General features: G+C 43.3%; 1 protein-coding gene and 1 long non-coding RNA gene across 10 annotated transcripts in view; both read right to left on the reverse strand.

The window, feature by feature from the left end:
• LOC109960909 (uncharacterized) overlaps positions 1-16,197 on the reverse strand; it is a 24,487-nt gene extending 8,290 nt beyond the window's left edge. For 4 of the 7 annotated variants that reach the window (XR_002275063.1, XR_002275065.1, XR_002275062.1 and 1 more), the window contains exons 1-4: positions 16,097-16,197; positions 15,965-16,008; positions 15,604-15,647; positions 15,124-15,182 (exon numbers count right to left, since the gene is read on the reverse strand). This is a non-coding gene — a long non-coding RNA (uncharacterized LOC109960909). Of the gene's footprint in view, positions 1-9,514; positions 9,749-12,490; positions 13,423-15,123; positions 15,183-15,603; positions 15,648-15,964; positions 16,009-16,096 lie in introns of those variants that run through there. The other 3 variants (XR_002275068.1, XR_002275066.1, XR_002275061.1) reach the window with 2 other exon arrangements.
• Positions 16,198-16,613: 416 nt separating this feature from the next.
• arid4b (AT-rich interaction domain 4B) overlaps positions 16,614-21,716 on the reverse strand; it is a 45,421-nt gene continuing 40,318 nt past the window's right edge. For all 3 annotated transcript variants that reach the window (XM_020603314.1, XM_020603298.1, XM_020603306.1), the window contains 7 exons: positions 21,588-21,672; positions 21,298-21,505; positions 19,944-21,167; positions 19,680-19,790; positions 19,268-19,492; positions 18,896-19,042; positions 16,614-18,786 (listed from right to left, as the gene is read on the reverse strand). In XM_020603314.1, the coding sequence (XP_020458970.1) occupies positions 18,638-18,786; positions 18,896-19,042; positions 19,268-19,492; positions 19,680-19,790; positions 19,944-21,167; positions 21,298-21,505; positions 21,588-21,672 (2,149 nt within the window). In that variant the 3' untranslated portion in view covers positions 16,614-18,637. The remainder of the gene's footprint in view (positions 18,787-18,895; positions 19,043-19,267; positions 19,493-19,679; positions 19,791-19,943; positions 21,168-21,297; positions 21,506-21,587; positions 21,673-21,716) is intronic.

The following is a 21,716-nucleotide window of genomic DNA, read 5'->3' on the forward strand; positions in this document are numbered from 1 at the left end:
CATCTCCTCCATGTATTTGAATGGGACATACGGAAATTCTGCTATTCTTTATTGAAAAAAATTCCGTCAACATCGGATTCAAACGGCAAAAGGGCCTACAACACACACCAGTCGACAAATATTAACATTTATTATATTTTATGGTTAACTTTTTTTTTTCTTTTCAAGATTGACAGGGGAGGCTCTGCCTCACCTGCTTCCCCTGACCGCACGTCACTGTTCATTACCTGTGTTTACTAAAATGCCAGAACAAGATGCATCATTTCTGGGGAACAATATTATCCATCTCCAGACAGACACATACAAACACACATGCAAAGCGGGACCGCATGTGCATATTTCCACTCTTATGAATAATTGAGGAGCCCTGTCTTGTGTAGTTGAGCAGACGCTGACTAGGCACACAGGATGTCAGTCTTAAGTACTGTGACAAAATGGTGTGGCATGAAAAGTGACATTTATGGCATACTGAAGCTAAAACATATTGTCAGGCTACTTAACAGTCATGTGCCACAAAGCAGGCCGGCACATACACCATCACTTCAGGCAGAACTCCTATAGGTGTTTGAGTGAGAGCTAAAAAATGTTAATTTAATGCAAATCAAGGTGTGACTTGGTTCCGTCTGCTTGCTCTTACATTATATGAATAATTGAAACATATAATGGGGGATCTAATGTGTTCTTTTATTTGCAGAGTCACGCCTGTGCTTTCTGATATGCTAATGAGTATCCCCTTGAGTAATTGAGCTGTGATTTAGAACATCAGCCCAGGCCTAATGGTGCATTGTCTGGAGGATGATCAAAAAGTAGCAGAGACGAGGATGTGATGTTCTCTGATCTGCAGATGACACTGATAATGAGGCACTTGAAGGAGTCTTGTGCCACGATGGACACTGCAGCCATTTTAGTCACATATGCACCAAGAAAACCAATCAAATCTCATTTCTAAATTTGCTTCTCAGCTCTTATTTTTTTTTTCTTCATCTCTTTGGTTGTTTATCCCTCCCCCCCCCCCCCCCCTTTGACCCTCAACCCCAAACCATTACAGCCCACTCCAGACTGAGCACTGCAGCCTCTTTGCCACTCCACCCCTCATCATCTCTGCTTCTTGCTTGAGGGTTTCTAAATCCGGAACATCTGACATACTCGCCACCTACTCATATGTCTCTCTGCAAATCCCTGTGACCTCGATCGTCCCTCTTTCATTTCAACCGTCTTCTGCTCCCGTTAGGGGTCGCCACAGTGAATCATCAGTTGCCACCCAACTGACGATTCACATTCTAAACTTGGCATGTTTTACGCCGGATGCCCTTCCAGATGAAATCTAAATTAGAGTCGCCAATCAACCTAACCTACATGTCTTTGGATGGTAGGAGGAAACTGGAGCACCTGGAGAAAACGCACACAGGCAAAGGGAGAACATGCAAACTCCGCACAGAGAGGCACCAGGTCGGCTGGGGCTCAAATCCGGAACCTTGCTGTGAGGCAACAGCGCTAACCACTGCTCCAACGTGCCCCCTCTTTCATTTCAATAATGTACATATTAATCTTTCTATAATACTTTATAGCTGCTCCATGTTCAAACACAAGCCATGGCCACATGTACACACAAATAATGCCAACAAAAGACAGCTGCAGATCAAAGCTTGGCAACAGCTGTGTTCCATTGTCTAACTGGGAGCTGACTGACATTTGAAGCCAGCGATGGCTGCCTTTAAACGCTTCTATTCTTTCTCTCGCCTTCCCATTTATTTTCTCCGTCCGTCCGTCCCTTTTTGTCCTCCACCACCCAACACTTCTCATTCCTGTGATGTTTTGGGTTTCGCTGAGGTCTGCCTGGATACCGCAGTGTCTCAGATTCTCACACAGTAACCGAGGAAGCACAGAATATGCTCCTTATGTGCCTTCCACAGAAGGCAGACACTCAGTCCAACCACTTCTTTATCAAAAAGGTGGTGGAGATACACTTGGCACTGTTTTGCATCCCTTGCCTCCACCCTGTCTTTTTCTAGTGTATCTATCAAGTCCTTCATTTCCCAGAAAGGAGCCCAGGATTTATGAGTGCATGAGCTGCTGGGAGCGACATCTCCAGAGAAGGATGTGTTTCCTGCAAACAGTTGGGAGAGGGAGGGGAGGGAGGTTCCGGTGTTGTGTGTGTGTGTGTGTGTGTGTGTGTGTGTGTTGATGGGTCCCATACAAACACTATCCAGTAACACGTCATCAAGGGGACGTAGGCTGTATGTGTGTCTTTCAGAGAAAAAGGCCCCGGGGCCTGTAGAACTGTGATTGACAGTCACCTCTGCTGATTACTGTCCCTCAGGGAGAGACGCTGCATGACAGCTGCTGCTTCAAACTTCCCCTAAATTGTTGCTAACTTCAGGTTGACTAAATATGTCCAAACCTGCATCGTCAGCTTAAGCATAGTATCCAAATCCTCCTGCACTTGTTTCAAGCAACACACAAGACAGAAACCTGACACAAAAGGACTGCACATTCTGCTGAACTGACACGTATTTGTGAAGTAACAGAGCCCTTCATCATCACTCTCTCTTTATCCTCCACCGCTGGGAGTGGACGTGAGGAGTAACAGTGACTTCATGGTGAGTTGTGTAACAGCGTAGGGTGAGGTTTGAAAATCAAGCCATGTGACACAAACAAAAGTGCTGATGCACCAAAAAGAGAGCCAGTGTTTCTGGAGGCATGCAGATACTCGCCCACCCCCAGCAGAAGTCAGACATCAGCAGAGTCAGAGAGGACATGGACTCATTGGGGCTGTGTGGACAGTGTGTGGTAAGTGTGTGTGTATGTGTGTGTGTATGTGTGGGGTTAGGTTTTGAGGGTGAATCTATTCCAGTAGAGAGAGAAAGGTCACAGTGTAAGCTGATAAAGGCAGAAGGCAGAACTTGGGACTGCTTCCAGGCCAGCTAGTCAGCTGACGCCTGCAGCTGTGTTTGGAACATCAATATGAGCCCCCCCCCCCCCCCCGCGCCGTTGCTCTCTTACACCCTTCCTCTCCTGCACACTCTGCATCCTCTCTCACCCCTCCCCTACTCCCCCCATGCTGTTTCCTCTTTTTTTTTCTCTAGCTCTGATTTATGAAAGTAGGGCATGTGCCCATAACTGCTGCATCAAGGCACATGGCTGAGCCTCCAGAGGCTCTAAGGCTCTGTTTACATCAGCCCAGACAACTGCACCACATTGCACAATCACCAAAAGTGAACTCTGTTATATAAAGCATGGGGCCATGTTGGCTCAGTTGTTTTTGTTTTTCCGTTTCGCCATCTCCACCTGTAATTCCTGAACTGCACAAGTCAGTACAAACACATCATCTTCTGATCTATGACGTCACTGAATTTACCCTTTAGCCGAGGACTGAATTTGTTAGTCATGCACAGATTTTCACACTTCTCAGTTGCCAGGCTGATGTGGTGGAAAATTCATCAAGCATATTAGGATCAAGTGGCTAGGGAATGATTACAGGAACCTCAATCGCTGTTTATTTTTGTGACGTTTGTTGCTTTCAGCTATTTCTCTCATCCCTGTGCAGGATTTTAGGGGCTTTGTGGCGGAATTTTATTGTTGAGAAGCACTGGAGCATGAGAATATTATAATAGAGAGAGCTACAAATGCTGTGTTTTCAGCATCGAATACGAGTCTGACAGAATGCATGTTTGTATGGGGATGACAATTACTCCCAAATGAAGCACCACGGCACTTCATGATCAGTTTCCATGGCAACAAATCAGACTGCTCAGCCAGGGGAAGACACAAAAAATGTGTTCTTAATGAGCATGAACAAAAGCATTTGAGCCAGAGACATTAGTGATATGACAGTGAAATTGCACGATCATGTGAGTATGAAGAAGATTTAAGGTTTGGTTGAGATGATTCATCAGAGTATCTGTGTGAATGAACATCTCAGCTCAGTATATGGAGAGAACATGCTGTTATCCTTTGTTTTAATCACCTGACACACTCCATGTGTCAACCATGGGGTTTCATGGCTGTAACCTGTGAAAAACACTGCCAGCTGCTGTTATCACACACCATTAGCCATTCATATAACTTAACAGATTACAGGCTCATATTTACCGATATTTATTCACAGTCCCACTGTGAAACTGAGCTCAGGTTCAGTATAACCTTTCCTGTTCATGTGTTTACTAAACCAGTGCTGACTCAACAAGAATCCATTCACAAGGACACATGATCATTTAAAGCTGAAGGCTTTGGAGCTAGACTGTTTCCGATATTTCTGCCTTGCTTGTGAGTCATTACAGGCTACATGCCCTCTGCGTCATCATGGTAGAAGCAGGGTCAGTGCAGCCAGGCCACTGTGCATACACACAAACTGCTATGACTCATTACTCCAATTTTCTGTTCACACAAGGAATTGCCAGAGATGCCAGAGATGCCCTGCTGCTGCCTTAGCATGGAGCACATCACTTATGTTGTTGGCTTAATTTGTTTATATGCCCTTCCCAAAGACTAGAGGTGCTTTGTGATGCACCGACATATTAATATCCTCTGGCAGGAGGGCACAGAGACAGATGATGAACATCTTATTTTTCAATCCAGAGCCCTAACCTAAATAAACAGTTTTATTTTATTAGCCCTCCGAGATATTTTCCCTCTCATGCTCCCAGTCTTTGTTGCTTGCTGCTGTGTTTGTAGATCCTCGGCGCTCCCTCCCTCTGCCCCCTCCCCCTCCCCGACGCCCACACTCTTCTCCTCCACTCTCATAACTCAGCTGTTACTTGGCAACATGGTCCCAGCTGGACCCAGCATCAGCCGTGTTGCCGTGGCAACACGAACGCACACATGCAGACACAGTAAACATGTTGGTTTTCTAGAAGCCTGTGCTGCATACACAATAAAACTCACATGTGTATTCAGCTCTGTCTCTGTGCTAAGACACCCATCACAGGATGAACGCCCAGATTCATCGTCCTGGGAACAACTGGCAATATAATCTCATGCACCTGCAGCATCTTTATCTCAGTTTCATGGTAAAAAAAAATAAATAATTAAATTGATTTAGAATTGTACACCATGTGATGGATTGCTGATTCTGCACTGTAATTCGTCACTGGAGAGTATCCATCTGGCTGCACTAATCCACCTCTGAATATTTTCTCTTTTCACCTCCTTTATTAATCACATCCTGCATCACCATAAATTTTAAGACAAGATCCACTTAAAGCATGTGTTTCTAGGAAACAAACCACTTATCCACACTCTGGGTAACACTGCATCTGTCGTTATAGCAACCTGATCTATCATCTGCAGGGGGCATCAATTGATTCATTATTGAGTGAGGCGCAGGCTCGTTCTCTGCTTCCCGTTCACGTCTACTTGCTCTGCCTTCAAGTAGCCATTACTGATGTCTAAGCCTGGCCACTCACTGGGCTAAAGAATAGAGAATTGTCAAGTCTCCCTTGTAGAATTATAATTCACATTCTACATTGTCCTCTGAAAAACAACATATTTGTTGACCAGCATTAAAGGCACAAGGCAGGTAGAAAATGCAATTTGTACAAGATATTGTCTTGCTTCTGGCACACAACACTGAAAATCAGATGAGACCACCCTTTTTTAGGGAGGATAAATACAGACAGCTAACCTAAAATCAGCCAAAAACCATCCCCGCATGTGGTATGAATTGGAAAAGAGGTGGAGGAATGAGCATCGGAGGGCGTGACAGTGTTTGTTTTGCAGACGAGATGAATTAGCAGCTTAAAAAAAAAAAAGAATGGATAAATGGAACACGACACACATAGCCTGCTATGGAAGAGGGCATTTATAGCTGCAGGGGAAGACACTCTTTGATGGTATCCCACTTACTCCAGTCTGTCCTCCACAGTGCGGTTACACACCTAAGTAGACCCCGGAGGCACTGGGATGGGTGGGGAGCACTGGTTTCTACCAAGGAAAGCTGAGTGAAAGAGAAACGGGAGACAAGTGTATGCTATTGGAAAATGTGTGCTAAATGGATGATGTCAGCTGCAGCACTTTGACATTTTAATGTCATCTCTCAGGGAATTACATCATTAGTCCTCTTTCCTTGCTCAATGCTGGGAAACCTAATGGATGTCAACAAGCGATCCCTTTGGAAGAATGGAGTGGGAAGGGAGGGGGGGATGGTGAGGGGGATGATTCACTGAGCTATAAGAAAGAGAGGGCTCACACTGAGCATCATCTGAACCAGAAGCCTACGGCGCATTTCTTCATAAAGATGAACTCAATCTGTGTTACCATCCATATCATACAAAACGCAATCATCTGAGAGCTCCACTTCCTTTGCTGCTGCTCACCCTAAATGATCCAATATGTTAACAACCTCACGGTGAAGTTGTCTGTTAATTATTTCATGCATTTATAATTCCAGGAGCACACTGAGTTGGCACCAAGCAACAACTGTGCTTCTTTCAATTTGAAAAACTGTCAGTCTTGGCTGCTGCTGCCCAGAGACCAGAAGCTGGATCCAATTATTGATTCATTAATCATCTACAAGTCCATTAAATTCAAATAAAGTCAAAGAATGCAGGCTGTCTGGGTGAAACTACATGGTAAAGAACTTATCTGTCTGATCGCATGTTACCCAGTGAAAAAAATGTATAGAAAGAAACTAAATCATGATATAAAAAAGTATTTTATGTGCTAATGAAAGTTGTACTTTTGTTTGAAAACAGACATAAATGGCTCATATTTTTAGGCAGTAATATCACATCACCACAGTAGCAAACAAACATGGAGAGAGATCAAGGCTTTAGTGTAAAACAGGTCAGAGGGGGGGATATTCATGTAGCTCAGCTGAATCACTACGCAAACCAGGGATCTGTTACTGTGGGAGCACATGGAACAGTGCTGAAATTAATCGACACTGGTGGAGGAGAGGACAAACATCTGACAGTGCTCAGGGCTGGCATGAAACAACGGTGAAAATAGCCCCATAAATTACATGTAAGGTGACAGGGCAGGGAGAAAATGATAACTGCTTCCCCGCCAACCACTGCTCTCATCTTATATCGATCGTGCATTTCACTGCATGGTGGATCAGCTCAGCCTGGAAGAGGATTTACTGGAATAAATGGATTGGGGGGGGGGCATCACATTTCATGATGGACAGAGAAAAAGTTTCAGCGAGTCAAAGCTTGACTCGCCGTTGTTATCTCACTGAGTTTGAGTGTGTAATATCCCTTCCCGGTTCACTAGAAAATCAGATTTGATGTGACAAAGCCCATAATAAGTCAGGAATTTGCTGTGATAAGTATTACTCACTTTATGTTGCAATGGGAAATGGGAGCATATCTGTTTCACTCTAATTCCTGCATTTTGTTCTCCCTCCCACACTCATAATCAGACAGATTTTTCCCCTTTATGGCAACTTTTAACTTTTATCCAGAATATTACAAACTCTGACTTTCACATATGAAGGGGCCCTCATTTCCATGCATCCTACAAACACAACCAGCTCTTTCTGTTTCTCATGTGAAGTTTATAGAAGTTACTGTACTGTCTCTCTCACACACACACACACACACACACACACCCACACACACACACACAGGGTGAAGCTGGTTACATAAACAGGGAAAAATGCAAAACAGACCTGCATGCACAGCCTGTCATAAAAATAGTGTGCATGAATGAAATAATATTGAAGGAGTGAGGCAGATAAGCTGCCCCCCTATGTGCTCGCCTCAGATTCAAATTTAGCTTTGCATAGGGAATTGATGAGACACAGAGCTCAAAGCCAAAGTCTTCAAAGACCACGGTTACACAAGATGCAAGGCATCAAACCCACTTTGTAGTTCTCGAGTGAACAAGTGAGTTGTAGCAGCCGAGCTGCAGAGGGTGACATGGCAACAGACAAGCCCAAGAAAAGATGTTAAAATATAAAAGTTACACCAAGGTTACATTGTGTGTAAAGGAGAGCAGAAGTGATATTATTTTTTACATGACTGTAGTTGTAGGAGTTGGTGTTACTCTATCATGCTTCAAGGTTGAGGTCCCCTTTATCGTTGCCATAAAGCACATAGCAGGTGTGGGAGTGAAGGTTTCGTCACACTCAAACACTGAGGGAGCTGGGGGGTGGGGTCTTAAAGGGATAGTTTGACATTTTAGAAGATACAATGATTTGCTTTCTTGATGATAGTTAGATAATAAGATTGATAACCCTCTCATCTGTAGATGAAATATGAAGCTACAGCGAGCAGCAGATAGTTTAGTTTGGCATAATTACTGGAAATAGCTGGTCTGGCTTTGGCTAGCAGCAACATTAGAGGTTGGGGAATTGGTTCTGGGTTCAGGTTAACATAACAGGAAACACGAATCAATGTGAAAACAGACTTAAAAACACAATTTGCCAATTGCCTTGCCTTTCCTGAGAAACAGTTTGAATTCCTACCAGCTCCAGGGCTGTTGTGAAACAGCATATCACATTACCACAATATAACGAATATTGCATTATTAATAGCATTCTGCAGCAGCAAACTATTAGTCTTGGTAAAACCGAGAGAGCAGAGAGGAAGTAGAGGATTGCTTCATTCTTGCGAAGGCCTCACATTTCCCAGAGCATGATAGTAGGTTTGTACAGTTACTCCCAACGTCCCTCCCTGCTCACCTCCTCCTGGCCCCCAGCTTCCTGTGCAGCAGCATGGCCGCTCAACCTTTCCCTTCCCTGCTCTGAGCTTGGTCAAGCTCTAGCTCTCTCCCAATCGCTCCAAATACATTATTTACACTCCACCCCTCCCTTCAGCTCAGCTCAAAAGAATCAGGGCAGAGGGAAATAACACCACTGTATAACCCCACCCCCACCCTCCAGCACTGTCACACACATTGCACACACAAGCGGAACCCTCCCCTCCACCAGCACCACCCCACCTGCTTGTTCTTTCTTCACTCTGCAGGATGAAAATACAGCACACAGGGCTGGGCTGCGACAATGGGAAACTCTGTGAGGCCCAGGCCCTCCCATTAATCCCCTCTGACATGCCTCCCGAGGGCAGGGATTTGCTACAAGTCAATGCAGGAGACCTACAGTATGCAAAACAAGCCTGTCTGACTCTCATGATTTTCAAAGCCACTGCACTGCCTGTGAGACAGGAAGGCAGATCAGAGAGGGGGAGGGGGAGAGGTGGAGGAGGGAATAACTGTGCACACAGCCTGCTTCGTTAACCCTTTCTTCACCCTCCTGTTCAGCATGTGTCACTTCCCACTTCTAGTTTCACTGCTAGCCTAGATTACACAGATAACAATGATGACATGACAAGATAAAAAGCGATGCTGATATACAGTGAGGAACAGAAGTATTTGAACACCCTGCGATTTTGCAAGTTCTCCCACTTAGACATCATGGAGGGGTCTGAAATTCACATTGCACAGCTCTGCTGCTGCTATCCTCTTTGTTATGCTTTGTGATTAATTCAGCTAAGAGACAGGTGTGCTACTAGACCAATATATGAAAACCACCCAATGTAAACAAAAATTCACAGGTCATGTGATGCATTACCTTCTCTCAGACAGGGTAGCACTATTGAATTTCAGCCTTATCAGTGATGAGAAGATAGGTGGAGGCTGGGTGGAGGGGCTGGATGACATTAGAGAGAAACAGTCTTGACGTTTGGGTACTAGAGCAGTGTAGCGGGGGGGGTGGGGCTGTCCATACCCTACAGCTCACACTCACAGGGAATGTAAACAACAGAGCTGAAGACAGGCATGGTTTCACATGGGGGAGGGAAGAAACCTGCAAGGAGGAAGGGCAGCAGAAGACGTTAAATTACCACGAGAGCAGCCGAGAAATGGAAAAACCGACGACAGTAAGGCATTGCCCCACAGAGGCAGAGAAATCCACCAGGATTTGTAGTCTGCTTTAGATTCACGTGATTGGTTCCACCACTCCCCCCCCCCTTTTTTTCCACTCATCCTCAGACCCTTTGAGATGGAAAAATGGGTCATCTGTGTGGAAGTTAATACTCTGAGCACGTACAGTGCTGCTTTATTTTTAGGTCGTGCCTTGGAAAATTTTTGTTCTTATTTCCCTCACTGGTGAATGACATGGAGAAGATCCTGGGTAATTAATATACTGTGTTGCTGCTGTGCACGGAAGTGGAAGTGCAGGAGAGAGCAGCAGTCTTTATTATAGCAAGTGGCACAGCCTGGACAGTTCACATTTGTCTCCCAGGCATGCCCTCTCCATGACAACGTACAGTAGGTTACAAACTCTGGCACCACAGCCGTGACATCAGCAACAGGTCACAGACAGCACGACCCCGAGCATCATTAGGTGATGGGAAAATGTGTTCTGAAACAGACACAGGAGGATTTGTGGCCTCTGTGGACACCTCCACCTAACAGCCAGTCATCTAGAAGCCACCGTGGAAGGTTACTCCTCAGAGGATTTGAGATCAAATGTAGACCGGTGCGGCTGAGAGTCTCCTGCTATGTGAAGCTGCCTTAGCAACCACATAAAACAGAGTTATTTCTGGCTGCCTTAAACTACCAAACAGCTGCTTCTACATACTGTAACCAGACATCACCACAGGCTATATCTATGTATGGAGCTCAGTACAGAGCAATAATCAAGCTTTGACATTCAAAAACTGGAATAACACAGCCAAGCTAATTACTGCTGTGGATAATTTGTTGACAAGATTTCCAGTAATGAGCTGCAGGATTCTGCTGATTATAATATTCTCAATATGACATTTGACATATGATCCATGCAAATAGATCACAGTGGCGGTGAGACTCCTTTGGTCCTAACTGGTTACAGCCTCTCAGCACCCAGATTTCTAATGATGCCTTCAATAACAACCTGTCTCCTGCACCTGTAATGAATGAACAGAGTGCATCTGTCATCATGGGCACATTAGAAAAAAGGATTACAAACTGTTAAAAATCACCTCTCCCACGCACATGGTCTCTGTGCTACAGGCATTGTTATTGCTGTCAACTGGAACTGTTCTGCTCTTAGCTCCCTCTCTCTCCATTCAGTTGCCCTTCAGTGGAAGCACCAAAGTCTACAAATACCGCCTGGAGCAACAGTGCCCCCTACTGCACAAGAGGAGCAAGTGTCTTTCCCTCTTTCTGCTCCTGCCTGCTTCATCAGAGAAGAGCTTGACAAATAATCTGTTCATACAGACTCAGAGCAGGAAGAATATTGGATTAAAGGAAGAGCAAATACCTCATTTATTACATTACTAGTCTGCTGAGCATTGATGACACATAGCAGGCTTTTCCTTATATAAAAAGGAAAAATCTGCGGTGTCATACAGAAATCAAACATCGTTGTGGTATTAAGCCTGGTTTACCTGGTTTACTTTACGGAATGACAGCGTGCATCCTCTGTAACCCCTCAACTCTGCAGGGGACAGAGTACAGAGGCCAGTAACTGAGTGTTTATTTACAGGAGGCCATAGGGGTCTGAACCTGTTCTGACCCCCAAGGTCCAAGCAGATAACAGCCCCAGCTTGGCCTCCCAGTCTGATGTTTTTCTCCTCCGCCTGCCCAAAAAAATAGATTAACACACACACACACACACACACACTAGGAGCAGATAACTCTGCAGGCCTCTTGACAGCCTTCTCCTTTTCCACTAAAGAGCAAACTGAACGGTGTGTTGAAGACCTCAATGTGAGCGCACGAGTTCATGGAAAATGGAGCACTGTCTACCACTTAGTCTTCACTTGACGTTTCTGGGCCGCTGTTCAATTTTCATTCCTAATGTAGAACAGCAAATTTTCCCTGCTCTCGTTTCCTGGCAAACTCAAGGCCCAGGCTGCTCTGGCCAGAGCCCTTAGAAAAACAGCTGCAGATGAGGATAAAAATAATTACAGCTCAACCAGTCTTCCAAGAGACACACTTCCAACCAGACCCACTCCCCTCCCCTCCCCTACAAGCTGCTCCACTTTCACTCTCTGCACACACACACACACAATCAAGTCATTCACAATAAACACACTGTGGTTCAGGGTATTCACACAAGCTCATATGCTTCGCCATGCTGGTTGGAAACAAGTACTGTACTCAGAAGACTGTAAGTGAACCCTGCTCTGGCAGTGGCTGTATTTTCATTAACATTTTCTGCTACAAAACATTTTCTGTGGTGTTATTTTTAAATTATATTCTGAGGAATATTTATTCTTGATTTATGCAGATAACACATTCCATTCAGCAAAATGACTCTCCAGCTCTCCATGCAGATAAAAACTGCCCACACTACATATTTCATAATTGTAGGTGTTTAAAAATTTCCTGTGCATTGCTACTGCCATCTACTGGCAAACTGACACTCTGAAACTCAGCGTGCTCCTGTAGGATATTACACTCAGAAGTGTGCAAATATAAAAGACTGGAAAATAAAAATGACATTTAGCTGACACTGAAAAAACATGACAGATCAAAAAGTGATCTGTTTAGACACTCGTACACATTTCACATGCGCAGCAATATGTAAAAAAAAAAAAATCCTCTCTTTCACTGAAAAGTACCCTTAACAAAAGGTCTTAAACATCAGGGTGCTAGGACAGAGTGAGATTTTCATCTCCTTTATTTAAACAGGAAGTTCCACTGAGATCAGGATCTCGTTTTCAAGGGAGACCTGTGTACATGTACAACATATACAGTTTAAAATATGACAGACAAAACTCAAACACAGATTACAAGTCTTGCATTAAGAAATGCAATTACATGTAGAACTGCAAATACTTAAGCACAGTCTTAAAGTTGAGATGAGGGTTTGGCAAAGGCACATTTCATAGACAGGGACAATTCAAAGTGCTTTGCACAGGTCAAGAAAAACATTAATAGCATCAAAATAATAAGATAAAACATTGTTAAACTCCGATAAAACAAAATGAAAAAAAAACAAAACTAAATGGACAAAGTAAAAGGTCTGAAACATGATTATCTAGCAGCTACAGTGCTGAAAGTACAGCGCAGAAACCAGTCAAACAAAGGCACAGGAAAACAGTTGCTAGTTGCGATTTGAAAGTGGCAGAGCTGGGGCACATTTAGGGTCATCAGGAAGTTAGTTTCATCTGTGTGCATTACAGTAGCTAAAAGCAGCTTTACCCCGTTTGGTTCTGACCCGAGGTTCTCCTGGTTCTCGTTAAAACTCTGGCAGCAGCATCTGAATGAGCTGAGGCTGTCTAACAGTCTTTATGAGAAGATGACAGTCTCAAGGTTTTCTGCTGCTCACTCCACCTGTGGGGTGTCAAGTGCCTGAAGCCCATCCTTCCAAGTTCGGTTCGAATATGTGGTACAGCTAATGTTAAAATGTCCTGTTATCTCAGACTGTAATTACTGTTTATATGAGACCAGAGGTAGTTTTGCAATAGAGTCTTATAGATAAAATACACACAGTGCAGCTCTCTTCTATCAGATAAGGAGGACCATCACATCTTTGGAATTTATCTCCTGTAATGAAGCGCAATGCGCTGTTAAATACAGTGTCAAGAGGTTTTAAAGTTAAAGAGGCATGTATGTACACAGCAGCACCGTAATCAAGAACAGACATAGTAGCAAACTGGACAACCTTTTGGCTAGTACAAGAAAAACAGGATTTGCTTCTGTATACAAAGCCAATTTTGACGTTCAGTTTATGTGACAGGTACTCCACGTCTGTATTAAAAGTAAGTCCAGAATTTAGCCAGATTCCTCAATTTTTGTAACCCTCAACAATTTCAATTTCTGTACCTTGAAGAGTATACGCAAGGACAGCTTACTGCGTCAATGTTTAAGTGACCTTGAGAATAACATACATTTTGTTTTGTCAGAATTTAAAACACGATTATGTTTAAAATGTAGTGACTGGAATGTATTCAAGGCAAGCTGCAGATTTGCATTTGCCAAGTCTGCAGAGACAAATGTGTGATTAAAAATGTGGGTTAAAGGCGCCATAATCAAGTAGGCACTGAGGGACAAGAGGAAGGGATCTAAATGATCATCAGCTTTAGATGTCTGTACATTTGAACTGACAATCTTATTATACACCTCTTGTTGGCTTAGTTTTCAGATAGAACCTATTGTCTAAGGGATGAATATATAAGGAACCTGACAGTGAGGTAGAAGTGTCTGCATTTAAGGCACTGATAGCCTGCTGATTGTCAAACACATGGCTGGATGAAATGATTAAAACCTTCTCACATCTTTGATTTATTCATCATTAAAGTAGATTCTTGCAGGGAGAGAGGATTACTTTTCAATGACTTAATACATTTCCAAAGGCAGTCGCAAGGGAAAACAAGCGGTAATCGGATTTTGCTTTTCTGTCTTAAATTTTGCCAGCCAACCTGATGATTAGTTCATTTAGCTGCCTTCCACACATCATCTCTAGCAATGGGGGCACTCGATATATGTTGTGAGAACCACAGACTTGAAAGATGTTTTACTCTGAAGTATTTGTAAGGAGCATGCTTATCAACCGAGTTGTTAAATAAAAATTTGTAAATGCGTTAAATCATTAAAAAAAAAAAAAAAAAAACAACTCTGCAAGTGCCCCTTATACAGGCAATTGGGCAATGGCCACCGATATACTGAGCAAAGTCTACACTTCCGGGATATTTAAATGGTTTTCAGTTAAAATAAGGTTGATCAACATTGATTTTGAAGGAGTGGTCTTATTTGGCCTTGCAGGGCTAGAAATCAACCTACATATTAAATTCTAAACACAGCTCTTGTAATTTGGCAGAATTTTTAGATAGATCTAAACTCAAGTCACCCAATATAGCAAGTTTGAAAGTGGCATATGATGACATTAATTTGGCTTCTTCCTCTAAGAACTCACTATTTGCACGTTAGGCAGTATACAGTATACTTATAACTGTAAAGTGGTCATTCCCCCCCAGGGCAGAGATCTACAATAATATACTCAACACCTCAAGGCACTGCAAAAGCAGTAACTTGATATGCATTTAGATTGTCTTTAACATAGATCAATACTCTACCTCCATTAGATTTTCAATCAAGAGAAAAATAGTCATGTGATCTCAAAGACAGCCTTGTCAAAAAAATTAAGCTCACAATCCACATACAACTACAGTGACACTAAACAGTGCAGATATCTAGACAGTGTCTGAAATCCCTTTATAAAATAGTGAAAGCAGATTTTCATCTCACACATTTATGCTCGTTCATTTGACCTCATCTTCTTTTAAACGCAGAGATCTGATGATATGCTGAAAAACAGAGATAACTCTTTCAGAGGTTGTGCCAGAAAGTGTATGGCAATTATTGCATAGTAGTTACAATTGTGCATATGTGAAGCTTTTCATTAACACATTTGGAATATTAGCATTTCTGTCTTAGAGGTGAAATAACCAAGAGCTACTGACAACAGGCTCTCAGCTTTGGATGATTCTAAGATTGATCTTGCATCCTTTTTTGTCCCAGAGACCACAAATGTCAACTGGGGGGTTTAGAAAGGATGCTCAGCCACCAAACCATCCCTTGTGACATCCTTCTCTCCCTGGCTGATTTCCTCCAAAAGGAATTTCTGAACAGCTTCAGTGTCCTTAAAATCAGGCAGCTTCAAAGAAATGCAACTTTAGGCTCCAGCAAGAAGTAAAAATGAAAACGATGGCTTGCCATTTGTCCTACCTTTGCCAGCCCAGCCTTCTCGCTAGAAATCTTTTGCTTTCTACCTGTGAGGAAATGTGGTTTTAGACCGTACATGTGCGTTTAGCTTAATGTTGTACCGTTACTAGAAACATGTTATAAGTTAAATATTAGCTCCAGCATGTTTCATCCAGGAGGTAACAACTTATAATGCGACATAGGTGATGTAAATTCATTTAGAGACTACACGTTAATCCTCTCTAAGCAACAAAAAAGAGAATATATTTACACATGTGGGAACATGCGTTCGCCGCATGCTCCCGCTCCTGTAACGTTAAGTGCCTGCTAAGCTAACTAGAAGAGTTAGCTAACTTCCTCTACTCCATTCCGCTCCAATACTTACGGGCACATAGCTTGTCCTTGAAGCGAGGGTTATTCCGTCGCTTTCTGTCAAAATAAATATAGTATGCAATGAAAAGGCTCCACACACACCGACAAAAATTGCGCTCATCGTTTCTGAAACCTTAGTACAGACCTATACAGTGAGTGTATGCCTATGCACGGTTCAGAGGTACAGCAGAGGAGACTAACCGGCTAGCAGCTAGCATGCTGCTGAGGACGTACGTATTTAAATCATGGCGCAAGACGTAAAGTCGATGTGACGTATCACTGTCGAAAAATCCTAAAACAATCTTTTTCACGGGAAAATACTGCGAAATACGCCTTGTAAAATGTACTAAAGCTCGAATGTATTACCAAAACAATACACTTCAACTATCAAAGGTAAGATAGAAAAGTAGTTATAAGCACAATACTTTCATGTTTTAGTAGCAATGTTATGTTTGGTCTTCTAAATGTAGTGGAGTCAAAAGTAAAATATTTTTCTATTGTATTGTAAAAGTAAAAATTATACATCTTGCTCTGAAATTGAGTAAAAGTACAATAAATTAGAAATATTCAAGCAAGATAGAAATGCTTCAAAATTTATACTTAACCACAGTGCTACACAAGTTATTTCCCACTAATGGCAGTCTACACAGAGTACTTCACAAACTATGGCATTTATTTCAAACAGAGGCTTCTGCTTTGCTTACATTTTTACAATAAATTACACAATGACCATCATCAGATGAGCCTAATAAATACTATTGAGCATTTTCAATAAGCTCCATTACTTTCTCTTAATCTATGATCAAGACCACATACAGGTTCATACAGCTTTAGCTTCAGGCCAAGTACTGGTCAAAAAGTTCAGCCGCATCCAAAACCACCATTCTCCTCTTACAAGCACAAGCTACAGAAAAACTAAACAGAATAAAAACTAAAGCAAAACATAACATTTAAAAAAGTGGGAGAAAGAAAAAAATAACAGTTGAAACGGATGAAAGAAGCAGAACAGAACACAAACTCATATTTGCTCCTACAAGAGAGCAAGGACAAAAGGAGAGAACAAACATGCTGTAACCCTCAATATTTACACTCAAACTACAGTTAAAACTGTAAAACTGTCTGTACAGAAAAGTACATGTTATTAACAGTGCAAGATATTAAATAGCTTGACTCAAAACACTTCTCAATATACAAATGTATAACAAAAGCATACAATTACATACAAGTGCCAAACAAAACATAACTTCATGTTATCATACAGCAGGGGTCTATACAAAGGAAACACTGGAGATGTCTTCAGAAATGTATACACATACACCACTTTATGATATAAATGCACATTTACAATATCTTTACCTTTAATCTGGTCAGAGTACAGGAAACAGAAATGGACATTTTTGGTAGGGATGAGTAAGGAAGCTGGCATGTCAATATTGATCATGAGTAAACATATAAAGAGATGGTTTGCTTTTATTTAATGAAGCAGAAATATACTTAAACTTCATATTGTTTGAAACACTGCAAATGTGGCATTCAGCTTCATTCCTGTGTACACTGTTGTAAATACCTCTTATGGCTAAATTAACTTAATCCAGTTGTAGATGATGAGACTGGGTAATAAAACAAAACAGATGGGCACTGATGAACTGAAGTAATGTGAATGTTGCACTAACCACCTCCATCATTGCACGTCATTTTATACTGCCAAACTTAACAGTTACACCCACGCTGAATACGTTTTCAGTAGTAGATTACAGGTGATCCAGTATAGGAGTTCTGCTTTTACAAATATACTTCTTAAATATTAGTTGTATGCTGATAAAAACCTTTACTTGTCAGACTCAGCCCTTCACTGCCTGCTCACTTATACAGCATTCTTCAGTCTTTAGGAAGGGACACATTATTCCAGCTAACCCTCGGACTTGAGAAGAGGATCAGGAAAAGAAAGTGCTGTCCTTTCTCAAAGTGCCCCCATGAAAAAGAACAAAAAGGCACTACAGTATCATTCCATATTTATCCACTGAGGCTGTCAGTGGACCTGTGATGGTCTGAAACTCTATCCATCACCACCTGTATGACTCACTGCAAAACTGTACAGGACCACGAGCCTGTATGCGAGAAGAGCCCCATCAACCACTTGAGGTTTAGCCACACGAAGGCCTTTTTAATGAAGGCAGACAGAGGAAACGTGGCAGTTATATTTCATATGCCCGTTGGTGCCAATGTAGCAGTGCTCCTCTGAATTCCCCAAAATAATAACATGGCACAGGCTGTACCATGCTGAGCTATGAGGACAGAGCACAGAGGGGTAGGGGTCTTCACTGGACATTATCCCTTACCAATACAACATTATCAAACAATGGAAACAGTTATTGCTGCAAAAACAATTCTTATAAATATTCAATTAAGGAGAGCACAAAAAACAAATTTGTTTTTTTTTTTTTTTAAACAAATTTCACCCCCTACATAATCTTCATAAAAGTGCACTTAAGTGCCATTAGCTTGCCAAGGAAACAGTTGTCAATAGAAAATAGGTCTTGCTTTTTGTCTCTGGTCTGTTTTTTTTGTGCCCCAGTAGTTACAGTATGTAGGTTGACTTGTCTGTCCTATTGGAAGGGAATGGGGGCAGTGACCCCAGGGTGCTGGTTAAGTGCTTAGTGCGGTGGCTCCTCGCTGGTGCGTCCTGTCACCTGCACTCCACTGATACTCCAGAGTTCTGCGAAGAGGAGGAAGAGGTTGACACCGGTGGGTCAGCCAGTGTCAGCATGACTGCCGCCGTCAGTGAGCTGGAGGACGGCGAGGAGGATGATGATAAAGAGGAAGCGGCCACAGCACCTGCAGAACAGAAACAACACATGGTTAGTTCTGAGGGGAGGCAGGTGACACAGCTGGTGCAACTTAGTCCTGGTTAATCAGTAATGGTGAGATGACAGAGCTGACTCACTTTCCCGTTCCTTCTTCTTCATGCGTTTTCGTCGTCTGTCAATAGACGCTACCTCAGACTTGAGGGAGAGGTAATGGTTCCTGATGTCCTGGAGCTTCTCCTGAAGAAACGAAATCCTTTCCAGGCTGCTCATCTTTTCCAGGTCAGCTAAGTGAAATGCAAATTATGCTTTTTAGGATTTTATTGTTGAATAAATCTCAGCTTTACTCAATAGAATGAAAGGTTGTTTGGAGTAATTCAAACCACACACACAAAAAAAACTACGCAAGAAAAAGTTGATAAATGTAATAGAATTTCACCTTTTCATATTTTTAGCCATAAGAAAATCCAAATTAGTTAGAATAATAAATGAGTTCAAAGTGCGACTCTTACACATCTGGAAGCTCCACTTGTATACACGAGGCGATCTTCCGTGGCTATCTTGGTAGTGGGAGTGGTCAGAGTCACCCTGTTTGTGGTACTTATGGCTCGAAGGGGGAGATCGTCCGTGACACTTGGGTGAAGTGGCTGCCTTCATGTCTGATGTGTTGTTCTTAGAGGCAGTTGATTTGGCAGCGCCCTCAACAACAGACTGGTCCTCGCTGTCACTGCTGTTGGCTGGAGGACAGAAGACAGCGCAGATGAAAACATGGACAGTGATCAGGGTAAATTTCACATCCTTTCCCACCTGCAATACCATGTCATAAATATTGAATACAAATTCTAAAGCTGATGAAAGTCTTGATGGCATTTGAAACGGCAAGGCTAGCAGAGTGTCAGCAATTCTGTTTACAGCTCTCCTTACCTGTTTTCCTATTCTTTTTGGGAGGCACGCCGAGGCTCTTGCGGTTTGGCTTGTGTTTCTTTGAGGCTCCGCCAGTCTGTGATTCTTTCTGCCGCTTCTGACTCACAGATGCTACAAACACAAATGCAAGAAAATGGTGATGAACAGACAAACTGTGAAATGAGTTGTCAGCATGTATTTCTTTAGTAGTCGATCCTGATGAAAAATAATGAATCCCATCATTTGGAAATAAGCTTGATATGGCAGAATTATTATTATTTGTACCTTTAGACTTCTGCTCGCTCTCCTGTTGGCTGCTACTGCTCAGCTCTAGGCTGCAGCTGCTGCTGCTGTTGCAGGAGAGGCTGACGTCAAAAACCTTTGAGGGGGAACTCGCCCCTTCATCCTGAGGGAGGTCTTGCTCTCCACCCAGACTCTCCACTTCCACAGTGCTGCTGTCCGCCTCACTGCGCCCGCCTGCCACTTCTTCCTGTATAGGTCCTGGAGGAAGAGCATCAGAAACCGGCTCTGAAGGCAAGGCTGCGGGTGCAGACAGTTGTGGGGAGATAGGCTGTGCCTGACTAGAGTCTTCTACGGCGCTGCCTCCTCCTGATGGGGACTCTGGCGTTGTTGGTGGTGTGTTAAGTACAGAGTTACTGCCACTGCTTGGAAACTCCTGTAGTTTGTCATTCTCCATCTGCTCCTCTGAGGCTTCCTCCTCAGGGCCAGCATCCTGTTCAGCACTCGCCTCGTCCAGACATGAGGATACGGGTGGGGGAGGAGAATTGGCAGCCTCTGTGTCAGAGTCAGAGAACAGCTCTTTGAGTGTCTTCTTCGGCCACTGGGCCTGGATGCTGGACCACACATCCTTTTGTCCTTTAGATCGAACCGCAGGCCTTTCCTCTGCATTCCCAGACACTTTGGGCCTCTTTTCAAGAATCTCCCAGAAACCAGCTTGTCTGCCAGTTTTGGTCTTCTCCTTCATCCCACTGTATTTCTTGGAAGGAGAACCTTTGGTTTTTGGGCGGCTTCGCTCACATTCCTCAACCTGGGACTCAGCCAGCGCTGCGCCCTCATCCTCTGAACTGCTGCTTGTCGAGGCCCCCCTCTCCTCCCCGGGGCTGGTGGCTCTCTCCTCCAGCTTCCTGGGAGAGCCTCCAGGTAACCAGTCAGCATTTCTGGTGTTCCTGGTCTTAACTTTGGATTGGCCCTTTGGGGTCCTCTCTGTGGCACTGTCAGATTTCCTCTTTCTGGTGTTCGCCTCTAACTCTGGTTGGTTTCTACGCTTCCCAACATCTGCACTCTCTGCGCAAACTAATTCCTGGTTCTTTCCTGAGACTGGAGAAGGTTTGGGCCCCTCAGGGGGGGTCCAACTCTCCCAGTGCTCTGATGTTTGTGGCGGCTCTAGTGGGGCCTTTCTGAGGCCGCCTCTGCAACCTGGGCGATCCTCCTCATTATGCTCTCCCTCCTCATCCTCATGCTCACTTTCATCCGTGGACATCTCAGAGGCTGAGGCAGACCGGACAAAACATCTGTTAGTTTCAGGATATCAGCAGGCATAAATAAACCACTTCAGAGTGAAACAGTCCTAATGTATTGTAAGTGTGCAGGAGGACTACAGACTAATGAGTGTTGCTACCTTGCAGGCCATTGAGGATAGATGTAATTTCTATTGACTTGACTGGAGATTGCTGAGTCCCTTTGTCTTCACACTCGTCCATCTTGGAAAAGACATCCTGACTCAGGCCACATTTAGAGCGTGGGACACGGTTAGTGTTGGACGAAGGGCCCAGGACTTCTCTGTCATTGAGCCTCTCCAACCTGTCTCGCTCCCTCTCAGCTTTGTTCTGTCAGAAATGAGCAAAGTCAGTGATTCATTACACCAAAACCAGGTTTAAGTTAAAAAGTTGCAACTCCTCAAACTCGTACCTTTATTTTTCTGCGGTGCTTTATTTTTGGTACGTTCTTATTGGCAGGGCGCACAATCTTGTCTGCTTTGATCCATTCATCATATCTAAAAATCAAGCACAAAGACAAGAAACAATTGCGTCATTGGGA

The sequence above is a fragment of the Monopterus albus genome, unplaced genomic scaffold (assembly GCF_001952655.1).
Source record: "Monopterus albus unplaced genomic scaffold, M_albus_1.0 scaffold3.1, whole genome shotgun sequence".
NCBI lineage: Eukaryota > Metazoa > Chordata > Actinopteri > Synbranchiformes > Synbranchidae > Monopterus > Monopterus albus.